General features: G+C 43.2%; 1 protein-coding gene across 4 annotated transcripts; it reads right to left on the reverse strand.

Moving 5' to 3' along the window:
- Positions 1–2,964: 2,964 nt before the first annotated feature.
- GORASP1 (golgi reassembly stacking protein 1) lies at positions 2,965–11,869 on the reverse strand. 4 transcript variants are annotated; one of them, XM_086866318.1, is made up of 10 exons: positions 11,490–11,841; positions 9,506–9,586; positions 8,289–8,492; positions 7,515–7,601; positions 7,052–7,182; positions 6,387–6,528; positions 5,812–5,956; positions 5,350–5,505; positions 5,011–5,064; positions 2,965–4,917 (listed from the first exon to the last, which is right to left on the reverse strand). In XM_086866318.1, the coding sequence occupies exons 1-10, from the start codon at positions 11,550–11,552 to the stop codon at positions 4,781–4,783; spliced, it is 1,200 nt and encodes a 399-aa protein (XP_086722444.1). In that variant the 5' UTR covers positions 11,553–11,841; the 3' UTR covers positions 2,965–4,780. The 4 variants fall into 4 exon arrangements, with proteins under 4 accessions (XP_086722444.1, XP_023777747.2, XP_086722423.1 ...); XM_023921979.2 differs by lacking the exon at positions 11,490–11,841 and adding an exon at positions 10,850–11,399; XM_086866297.1 differs by having other exon boundaries at positions 2,965–5,064; positions 11,490–11,869.
- Positions 11,870–11,898: the final 29 nt, after the last annotated feature.

An 11,898-nucleotide genomic window follows, 5' to 3' on the forward strand; every position in this document is an offset into this window, starting at 1 on the left:
CAGAACTTCAGATGTGAGCTCTGTTGAGGGGAGAATGTGACATGGGCAGTGCTGCTTTTGTACCATGGAAGTATTTTGTGCTAACAAGTGACTCACACCAGTTGCTGCTGAGCTGTTGGCATGTGGAAAGGTTGTAAGAGGCACATGGGAAACCAGGCTGGGTTTCCTGATGTTGAAAAATGCCAGGACAGAATGCTCAGAGTTTTTACTGTGGGAATTGTCAGCTGAGCTGCTCTCTGAGGACTCAGTAATTCCCAAATGTGCCCCCAGACTCCCAGCTCTGGCTTAGATGGAGTATGAAGTGAGAGAAGGGGCTTTTTGCTACTGCCTTTTAAATTCTGTCACCTTTTCTGGGGTTGTGCTGTCTGTAAGAGTCCTGAAGGCAGGAGGAGGGGAGAGCATTGAGTTAGTATTGAGAGTCACAACTCCTGGGAACATTGGCAATCTGAAACTCTGCTCACAGAATCATAAAGAAGGCTGAAGATTTGCTGAAGTTACTTAATTTCCAAGTTTATAATGGGAAGGAGGTGTAAATCTAGTGTTTAGTAGTGCAGACTGTCTCCCAGAAAAGCATTTAAACAGTGTATGACAGGTATCTTTTTATTCTCTTTAGGTGTGGTGGGGCTGAGAACAGGAGAGCTTGGCTCAGAATTTGTAGTTGAAGTGCAAGTATCATTTTAGGATGAGAAGAACTGCTTAAAGGAGTTACCAGTAACTTTAAGATACACTAAAAATATTCAAAATAAGCTCTAGGCAGAAAGATTGTGGACTCCCCTTCCCTGGAAGTATTCAAGGCCAGACTGGGTGGGAATCTTAAGCATCCTCTTCTAGTGGAAGGTGTTCCTGCCCAGGGCAAGGGCTTGGAAGTGGATGAGCTTTATTATAGAATCATAATTTGTTTTTATTGGAGGGGATCTTAGTGTAGTTCTACCCCTTGGTCTTGGGATTTATTAGTTGGATTATTCAAATATTCCCCTGGAGAGGGGCAGCCAGGGGTGGGCAGGGCAGTTACTGGTATAGAAACATTACACCAAGGTATTATTTTTCCTTTCACAGAGGTCCTGTTTGATTCAAACTTTATCCCTAGAAATTTATTGAACTTGTCATTTAGAATCAATCTGTTTGCTCATGATCTTACACTGTGGATGTGATGCTGGCTCCTGAACAGAGCCAGGTAGAGTCACCTCCCAGCTGGATAACAGAGCTGGAGGGAACACACACACCCTTAACAAGAAAGTGGTTGTTTGAAATAACTCCCTGTACTACAGTGGAGGCTTTTCTGTACAGAGCTGTGCAAACACCATGCAAAGCAGAGGTGCTGATGAGAGCCTGAGTGGGACATGTCTGATCTCTCTGAGGATATTGTGACACTATTCTGAATGTCTTTCAGGAGACTCTGAATGCTTAATTACATACTGTAGGTTAGAAATGTAACTTTGAACAAACAGCTGAAATTCTGCTACAGCAGAAGCAAAGCCAGTTGGTGTTTGCATAAGGCAAAAGCCAAGAAGGAGGTTGTGTGGGCAGTGCCCAGGAAATGGAACATACTAACACAGTCTAATCAATGCAATTAGTAACCTGTAGGTGCTTTCTCTTAAGAGCCTGTTATTTTGTAACTGCTTGGAGGTGAAAATACTTGCCCAGTTTTGGAGGAAGATGGAGAATGCATGTGGAAGTACACAAGCCCACCAGTACATGTGAGTGGTGTGATCTCTGCTCAGCATTGCAAAGATCCCTTTTCCTGCAGCATTTCTGAGTTGTAGCTCAGAGAAGCTCAGCCAAGTGTGGCTGAGCAGCCTCTGCACAGAGCCTAGAGCAGTACAGCAGGAGGTTCAGTAGATTGTCAGGCCTGCTGTGAAAGTTTAAGAGGGAAAATTAAATCAACTGCCTGAATTTGGTATTGTAATAGTTCTACCAGTAGGTGTTCAACTTAAAGACAATAAATACATCCATTCACTCATTCAAGTTCAGCCAGAATTAGTTCAGCATCCATATTGCTGTAATAATGAAATTTGCATGTTTATCTCTAGGATGGCTACTTCCTTATGATCTTGGGGGTTTACAGTCGTTCCTACTACAGGGTTATGCTGTATGGAAAGTTCCCATGGATCAAGTTAGCCTCAGCTGGGGCAGGGCTTGGCCAGCTTTCTGTGGCCTTTGTTGGGCAGAGGTTTGAGTCCCTGTGGCTTGAAGGGCTCCTCCTGGCTCAGCCCCCATCAGCCCTGGAAGCTGTGCATTGGCTGGAGCACGGCTCAGTGGAGATGGGCTTTGCCTAATCCTCACTCTAATACTTGAGCTGCTGGGAGCCTCTGTGGATTTAACGTCTGCCAGACCTGTGTTCTTAGGCTCAGCTGTTACTTGTAGGGAGAAGCTCAGGTCAGGAAGCTCATCTTGTTGTGTCTGGCCATGCAAACCACCCTGCTGCTGTAATGTCTGAGGTGACCTCCTCCTTCTCCCTTTGTTTTACCCTTCTCCTGATGCTGCCCAGATACTCCTTCTTGTGTCTGCAGAAGAGCTGCTGCTGTCGGGTTTAGAGATGCCCTCAAAGTTAAGAGAGTGGGTGGGAGAAAGGTTACATCCAGCTCCTGCTTACCTGGAAACATGTTTGGGACAGCAGCAGGCTTGTGTGGCTGTTTGGTATCGGCTCTGAATCCAGCAACCCTCAGGTGCTTCTCTCATTCTTTTTATTTTGAAACTAAAATTCCAATCACTTTTCTCACTTTGTGCTCACAAACAGGAGTACTCTCTGCTTTCGGGCTGCAGCTGTGAGGGAGTATCCAAGTTGGTCAGAGAAGAGAAATTTGATGAGGAGATCCAACTCTTCGCCTCATTTAGCATTTGAATGATCAGGTTTCAGGTTTGGAGAACACAACATTCTCCTGCTCTAGATGATTTACTTGGTTTTCCAAACCCCTTTTCCAGATCCAGTTAACATAACACACAGAGCCTGGACACAGACTGAAATAAGTTTAAGCCATTTATTATGGTGACATTTGAAATCTAGCCTGAGTTTTGACATTCCCTGCTCTTAGATTTCTAAAAGGTGTTTATGGTAGAGTCGTTTAAGTGAGCTATTACCCTCTCATGGTCATTTCTGATAAAGGTAAAGGACTAGAAACAGTCCTAAATAAACATGAATAAAACACCACTTAGGTGTCTTCAGGCATCAGGCTCCAAGATTAAACAAACCTAGGAATAATTTAAATTACATTTATTTTTAGTGTTTGGCTGTTTGCCCTTGTAACAGTCAGCTGGGGGAACAAAATAAGAAATTTACTTTAGCAACACAGGAAATAAAATTGGCTTACAATTAACAGACCCTTTAGCAGACTAGAATCCACTGTCAATTCTACTGCCTTGAATACATTCTTTAAAGCAACAGGTACTTTGACAGTCCTGTTCAGAACTACTGTACTTGCAGTATTTCAGATGAACAACAGATGAAGGACAGATTTTTTTTTGTTGGGGTGGACTCATCTGAAGCTCTGTTGTGCTGTGACTTTGCTTGCACCCTTTGGCTGAATCTGAGCTGTCACAGACAAACCTGTGGGATTCTGAGTCCGCCCCTGCATCAGTACCAGATTTCAGCCCAGTCAGCTGTAACTGTCTGACCTGCACAGTGCAGAAACACAGCAGGAGCCAGAGCAAAGGAAATCAGGCAATATTGTGCTAAATAAGTGTACTTTAGTTTTTATAGCCTAAACACATGCCAGCCTTGTACCCCATTCTCTTAATTTACAAAGGATTTTCACTGCAGTAGCTATATTATTGCCTGTCAGCAGTTTTGAAATTCCATGATAAATCACTGCCCTGAGGATTATAAAACCATCCATGTCTTCCATTGTTTATGCCATGTTTGCCATTACATTCAGAAGTGATTTAGAGACAAATGCAAACAAAGCTACAAAAACAAATTGCAGGTGCTGCACAACAGCCCATGTCTTAAACTTAAAATAATTTGTATAAAAATAGTAATGAGTGAATAGGAGCAAAGGAAAGCTATTTCTCAGTCACTAGAGAAGCCAAGACATTCACCCTTCCCCAAAAAGACTCATCACCCCCTACTTGAAAATCATCTTCAATTTGTTTCAAGTAACCACCATCACTCCCTCCCCCTTCATTGTTTATTTAACTGCACAGCCACCACCTGGTCCATTCAAGAGCAGAAGTGAATGGCTTTGTCCCATTTGGGGCTGCAATTTTAAAGCCCATTGTATTTCTTTCCAGCTCAAGCAGGTGTACAAAAGGTACATGAATGACTGTTGCAGAGAAGGGAATGAAACCAAGAAAAATAACAGTCTAGTAAGTGAAAGCATGTTATAGTGTAAGAAATGCCTTGCAAGTCACAAGAACAGTCTAACCAAGGTGTACCATTAGAAAAGCTTTCTAACAAAACTATAAATATTTTTATAATGCCATCAAACATCGGGATAAAATCGTCACTGTCACTGTTCAGGCACAATGCCTTTATAAGTACATTCAGGAGCACTTGTAGGCAAATGTGAATTCCAGAACTTGACATTCTGCCAGTGTCCAACTTGTTTGTGCATTAATTTCTCTATTGATTGGGTGATTTTGGACAGCATTCAAATTTTGAACATAGATCAATCCATTAAACAGTGATTGGAGAAGACAACAGGATATGTACTTCATGTGATTTCTTTTCTAGTATTGTCTACACTAACAAAATATAGCAACTGTAATTCTTTAAAGATAAGAAAAATATTCCAAGCTGTAGCACTGAAGCATTCAGCAGTCTGTAAAGAGCAGCAGGGTCCACTCACTCAGGATCTTGTGCAGCTGCTTCTCCTTTCTGCTCACTTGCTGCTTCGTGCTCTGGTGTCTCTGGAGCAGTGGTTAATGAGCTCTCAGTGCTGTTCACAAGCAGCTTGGATTCCTGGTTATCAGCATCAGTTCCTAGTGTTGTTTTTGAAGAAATGTCATGAGGAAGATCAAGAGAAGGTAAAGATGGAATTGAAGGCAGGAGGTCATCCAGTGTGGGCTGCTTGCCTGATCCTTCAGGATCCAGGGTTAAACCTTCAGGGTCCAAAGTTGAGGCATTTTCTGGAAAACAGAGAGCTTGTAAAAAAACAAAACATACCAGGCTAACAGACAGTGCCTCAGCATTTTCATTTAAAGAAAGAGACCCATTTCTGTAAACTTAAGGAAAAGTGCATTAGGTTTTTCTATTTCTAAACCTGATTTCTGCTACTTTTTCCATCCCATCTTTGCCAGTCTTGCTGATCTTTATTAAAATTTGCCTATTTCAAAAACTGTGATGATGTTAAGTGAACATGAGTTGGTGCCATTCCAGAAATTAGATCTAAAGGAACTCTTGAGTGCACTTACCAAGATAAGCAGAGGCTTCACTATTTGGCATTAGTGTTTCAGGGCCTACAGAAGCCCCTGCTGCTGGCACATTGAAGGAGGCAGATGGGGACATGCTGGACCTGTCTGTTAAGCTTGTGAACTCAGAAACTGAAATTCCAGACATATCTAGAAAGCCTGAAGGAGAAAGCAAATATTAGTTGCAACACAAAATACTAGATTCAAAAGGACATGTTCTATTCAGACTGAAGTCAGTGAAGTCCCCTTACCACTAAATACAAATTAATGTAACTTACATGGTAACCAAATTCTACAGCTCTAAAATCAAGGGAAGTCAAAAAGCTCAAAGAGAACCACCACCAGTGCTCACAATTCTGAATTTAAACCTCTAGCTTGTTTAAGACCATATTAGCTTATTTAGAACTAATATGTACTATAATGTACTCAAAAGAATTGGTGAAAAAAGGCACCCAAAAGACATACCTGGATCCATAACTCTCTGGAGAGGGGGAGGAGGAGAAAGGGAACTTTCTGGTGAGTAACCACTCATTTCTTGCTCTATGGAATGATCCAAGTTCATAACTGTTTCAGAGATGTCATTCTGAGAGGTAGGTGCCAACAATGGAGTCTGGAATAAGACAGCAAGAAATAAAAACACTGTTTTATATCAGAAGCTTCACCTGTAGCCAAGCCTCCCATGAAAGGACATGTTCCAGTTCAGCCTTTTAAAGCCTGTTCTCAGAACTTCATTTTTGGGGGTGTGTCTTTCTCCTAGAGAAGTAGATGTTCTAACATAAGCCTCATTGACTGGCACAGCTGTAGGATGCAAGACTTTAAAACAAGGAGGAAATACCTGGCAGGAATTAGTATCAGCCAACATTGGTGATCTGGCACCTGCTCAGCAACATCAACTCTTCCTTTCCCTTCAGCCAACTCCATTTCATTCAAGCAAGATTGAATGCTGTACTCAAACATTCTGTATTACCACTGTCTCAACCAGCAGAAAATTTTGAAACTCCAGAGAACATGGCAGAGATTGGAATTTATCTCTTTCCTACCTCTGTGTAACCATTAGTGGATGGCACAGGAGTTCCAGCTTCTGGTGAGGGTGAAGGTGGTTTGCTTTCTGGCTTTTTCTTTGATGTCACGGACTGTGTTGGGATTCTGTGCAAATAGCCATATCCAATACCACATCCTAAACTGTACAAGAGGAAAAAATCAAGACAAAAGCTGCTCTTAACAAAGCTAATATTTTAAATTTGACTCTTTTAAACAAGAAGAGTTTATAGCAGGAAATAGCTACCTGCAAGAATTTCCATTTAAGAGTACTTAAGGAAGACTTTGCAATGAACTTTGAGACATGCGCAGCTTAGCTTCCAGTGCATTATTTTATATCTTTACCAAGTATTTCATCTGAGCTGAGGTGGGTTTTGTTCTTGCTTTAGCTGAATGTTTTGACTATGAGAATGCAGATAGTCTGCTAACTGGGAACTTAAGACACAAGCTTTGCCATTTGATTCAACTTGAACAGGATTAGATTCTGAATGGGTCAAATTCCTAGTTCTAGGCTGATTTTCGTTTAATTAAAGATTAAGAGTTTTGGGTGACAAGTGTGAGGAAACAAGGCTTAACTTGGAAACACTAATAACTGATAGTAGTGATACTCCTAATAGGAGCTCATCCTACAGCAAGTGTAAAACCTGTCAGCAAGAGAGATCAGTACCTTCCTTCTCCACCCCAAGCTCCATTGGGAGTCACAACTACCTCTCGGATGGAATCTGCTTCAGTGTTATAAACCATCAGCTTCAGTGGCTTCCCCTCATGGGATTCAATCAGGGAAAAGAAATCCTCTGACTATGGAAAAAACAGGAAGAAAGTAGTAAATAAACCCAAATGTTAAAGTCAACATTTTACACAGTTATTTACTCAATGTCAGACATTAAATACCTAGAGACAGAAAAATCACCAATGTAGTTTGATCTTTAGTGGCAGCTTATTTTTATTGTCAGACCAAAAAGAAAGATGTTTACCTTAACCATAAAGTTTCTGTCATAAACATCAGCCTTCCACAATCCCCTCCACCACCCCCATATGTTTGATCAGATTTATACAAAACCCAAACCCTACAACAAACACTTGGCAGGCACAAAGACAATCACTCTGTGCTGGAAGGAACATGCACCCACCTCCTGAAGAATCTGATCAGATCCAACAACGTAGTCAGTGTATGGCTGGAGACCAGCCAGAGCCGCAGGAGAAGAAGGCTCAACGTCCTGTGAAAGAGTGACACAAGTCATCTGCACCCACAGCAGGATAAAATACCGTGATCAAAAAGAAGAGCTAACTTCCAGAGCAAGGAAGGAAAGAGCATTTTGTGAATGGAATAAAAAAGAAGCTCTTGGAATAGTCTACATCTATGTGTGACATCCTGTAAAAGATGCTAAGTAAGAAAGATGTAAAACATGTTAAGTAAGAAAATTTTACCAATTTAAAATTACATCCTCTGAACATGTTGAGAAATTGCATTTACTTAAACAACCAGAAACATAAACATTCTTTCCTATTCAGTTCTACTCTTTCAGCTCTTACTCTTAATTTTAAAATAAATTTGTGGTGCTATTTGTAAGATTAATATTACTTTAATGAAGTTTAGCCAAGACAGAGACAATCAGGCCAGAATCTTTTTTGCTTTTGCCATTGATTCTTCAACATAAAATGAAAAAACCCTTCCCACCTATCCTGTTTGGTCCAGTTGGGATGGAGTTACTTTTATCACTGTCACTGGGAACCCTGACAGCCACCCACTTCTTGTCCCTACTCAAATAGCTCAGACAAACCTTCAGGACTGTGTTCCCTTCCTCTGTGTGACTGCGTTGCTGTACTTTACATTACTGCTAAACATCACACTGTAAAACAAGGTTACACAACCAATAATGAGCCAGCCAAGGATTCTTCCTCACCAGAACGTGCCACACGTGTTCATTGGCTCCCTGGAAGCTGCAGAACCTCACGCTGGCTCCAAGGAGGCCTTGTCCTCCCCACATGTTACTGGGGATCACCTCCACCTCTCGGATTTTCATTGTTTTGATGTTATACACCTCCAGCTTCACTGCTTTCTCAGCATTTGCCTTCAGCAGGTCTTTCAGCATATTGTTTTCCTTGTTCTGTAGAGCAGAGATACAGGATTAACGTTATTTCCAGTTGCACCTGTAACATCTGTGGCAGAATTTGAATACAAAGAACCAAAAGTATGAAAGTTTAGGCTCTGTGGTTCACAAACAATCCCAGCAATTTCCAATTCAATTTTCTTTAACTATAAAGCAGTCAGTACTGTCAACACACATCCCTTTACATAAATACTTCCTGTTATTCCATTTCATCTCTGGCATTTCTCTCCTTCACAACTGCTATTAAATAATACCAGCAGTATCAGATGTCGACTGTGTTTAACAATGAGCAGCAACATTTCACTTCATGTCTCTGATTCTCATCCCTCTTCAACAGCCCTTCAAAGTCACTGCAAAATGACTGTGAAAGAATATCTTCATTTCTGTCATGTTAGAAGATTAAATGATCTTCCCCCCAAATCTGCCCTTATAATGATCACTTCTAAAAAAGACATCTCATAAAAACAAGACAAAACTTAATGAATTCAGCTTGTGTGTGGTTAGGGTGGAGCATACAAGGTAAAGCTCTGAGCCTTAACAAAACCCCAATCAAAACTCAAAAAAACCCCACCAGACCAAAACTCAGCTCTTCTCTCATAACACACAGGAGCTGTGTTCTTTGTCTTGAAAGTACAAGTAGACAGGCTATGATTCTTTTCCGTGTTTTATCAAATGTTGAAACTATTTTGTTTAAACAAATACTGAGCTCTATTGACTCACTAGTTCAGTATTCACCTTGTAGTACAAAATATGTACAAATGAGCAATAACATAAACATTGTGTTAACCTGTTAAGAAGTTAAGGTGAGTAAAGGCATAAACAAAATCTTTCCTTCAAACTTGGATCCAGCCAAAGTGACTTTGAACACCTTCAAGTTTTACTTTACTTTTAATGTCCAATGTGAAAAGTTTCTCTACTTGTGCGAGTTACGGCTTTTACCTTTGATCATCGTTACAGCACCCACAGTTCATGGAGGGTGGAAAAAACCACTGAAATTGTTTGAGACTTACAAGCCTCGTGTGTCCTATGGCAATGATGAAATCAAAGAAAGGTTCCAGTCCTCCTTGTTGGGCTGGGGAATTCTCTTGAACCTGCAGAACATACATTTTATCGTTATTCTACAGTGATCCCCAGTTACATAAGTGAAAGTGTTAATCTTTACACTTGATTCAATATTTACTTTTGAGCTGAGCCAGAGATAAGGTACCAAATGACTGCCCTCAATCTTACTTTTATAAAACTGTGAACAGATATCCAAATGAAGCTGTAAAAGCAGGTTTTGAACCCCATATAAGACACAAATGTTTGTGATTCAGAGTTCACAGCTTGGAATTATTAAATGCTGAATACTTTGGAGAAAGGTTTGTTTTTCAACATGCTGCTGCAGGATTTTCTTCCTTGGTTCTAACAACCTGAGCACGGTGAGAGTCCCCACTTGCATCAGAGCCATTTTTCCATGAACACAAGTGACAGCTGGCTTCCCACATTTCCAGCCCATTGGAACAGGAATATTTACACAAGCACACTACAAGCACATGCCTGCCCACAAGTTCTGGTGAAGAAAGCTGCCACCACTTAGAAAAGATTCCTAAGAAATAAGAGTTGGGACATTTCAATTTCATTAGAACCGAAGTTGTCATAGAAGAGATGCCATCAATAGCGAGAATACTCATAAAACACCTTCATTCCAGAAATCCCACCAAAAGTTTACAGATTACATTGAAGTCCACCCACTTCAAGGTATACAGAGAAAGCAAGGTGGTGTTATGGAATCACTGCAAACCTACTGACAATTTGCTCTTGACTTCACTTTTTGTTACCTCAGCAGCCCTTAACCTAAGATGTACTTGACTCCTGAGGGCCACCTCACAATTTAAGTATAAAATTACAACCCAAACATCATCTAAACTGGGAAGTTTATTGCTAGGAAAGTTAAAACTCCTACATCTTGTATTTGTCTGGTGTTACCAAGATGCTAGATATATATTTTTACCTTTTTTTAAACAGATAAAGTTGTACTGGTATTGTGGCTTTTGCTGGCAGAACTGTCTATAAAAGTTATAAAATATATTTAATAGCATAGTTACTTCAATAAAAGCTTCCAAAGCAAAAATAAGACTAAAAATCATGCTTTATTTTCAAAGTCAAAACTGAGCACTGTAACCACAGCTGGAGTAGAAGTAGTAACTTTGATCACAACCCTGAACTGCATCAAAAGCAAACAGGCAGCTTTATACTGCTGAGAAACACTTTATACTGCAGCTTTATGCTGAGAAACACAGAATGCAGATGAAGTGGAAACAGCACGTGGCAGCAACGCTCCCATTCTTATTCCAGGGAAGGAAAATACCCACCGAAAGAAACAATAACTCATGCAAGCATCTCCCCATCCTTCCAGATATGCATTTGCACCACTGTACGTGCAGACTATCTGCTAAAGAGGAGTTACAACAAACTTGCATCTGGGAGAGGCAGCCACGGAGGAAAGCACCGCTGGAGCGGGAATTAACCCCCTAACATGATGCTGTGAAGATCCACAGAGAAGAGAGCAGGGAAAGAAGGAGGGAAGTAGGGGAATAAGGAGAGAGAACAGGGAGAGATAGAGGGGAGCAGAAAGAGAAGGGGAAAGGGGAGGGGAGCAGGGGGAACAGGAGGGGAACAGGGAGGGAAGAAGCGCTGTTCTACTCTTGAACAACTTCGAGAGCAGCCCCCCAGGCTCCCCCAGGCTGTTCGGCAGCCAAGTCCCGCCAGGTCGCGGCCCCGAGCCGCCGGGACGGGCACCCGCTGGTACCGGCAGCGGCGCGGCCGCCCCGCCCCTGCCGGCGTGGCAGCTCCGGGAAGGAGCCCACAGGTGGGAGCCGGGGCGACCCAGCCACCGCGGGTGGGATGCGGTAGCGGGGCCCCGCCGCACCCGCCCCAGCGCCCGCCGCCCCTCGCGGCCCTCCCAACCTCCCTCCCTCCTTCTTCCCGCGGGCCCGGCGGCGGCCGCCTCACCCCGTGCACGTGGAAGCCCTCGGCGCCGCCGCCGGGACCCTCGGAGCTGGATCCCAGCCCCATGGCGGCCGCCCCGCCACCGCTCCGCCGGGACCCGAGCGGACCCGGCCCTCAGGCGGCGGCGGCCCCGAGCATCGCTCTCACGCCGCTCCCGCAGGCCCGAGCAGCCGAGCGCCGAGCGCAGCGCCAGGACACTGCGGAGCGATGTGGGAGCGCGGCTCGGCTTCGCGCCCTGGCGCGTGACCGGCGGGGAACGCCCCCTAGCGACGGGGACGGGGAGGGAGAAGCGAGGCGTTGCTGCGGGGGGTGGAGAAGGGGGCGTGGTTACGGCTGAGGGGGCGGGGGCTGTAGTGAGGGGCGGGACCTGTTGTGAGGGGCGTGACCTGATGTGAGGGGCGTGGCCTGATGT

This window comes from Cyanistes caeruleus, chromosome 1 (assembly GCF_971803275.1).
Source record: "Cyanistes caeruleus chromosome 1, bCyaCae1.hap1.1, whole genome shotgun sequence".
Taxonomy (NCBI): domain Eukaryota; kingdom Metazoa; phylum Chordata; class Aves; order Passeriformes; family Paridae; genus Cyanistes; species Cyanistes caeruleus.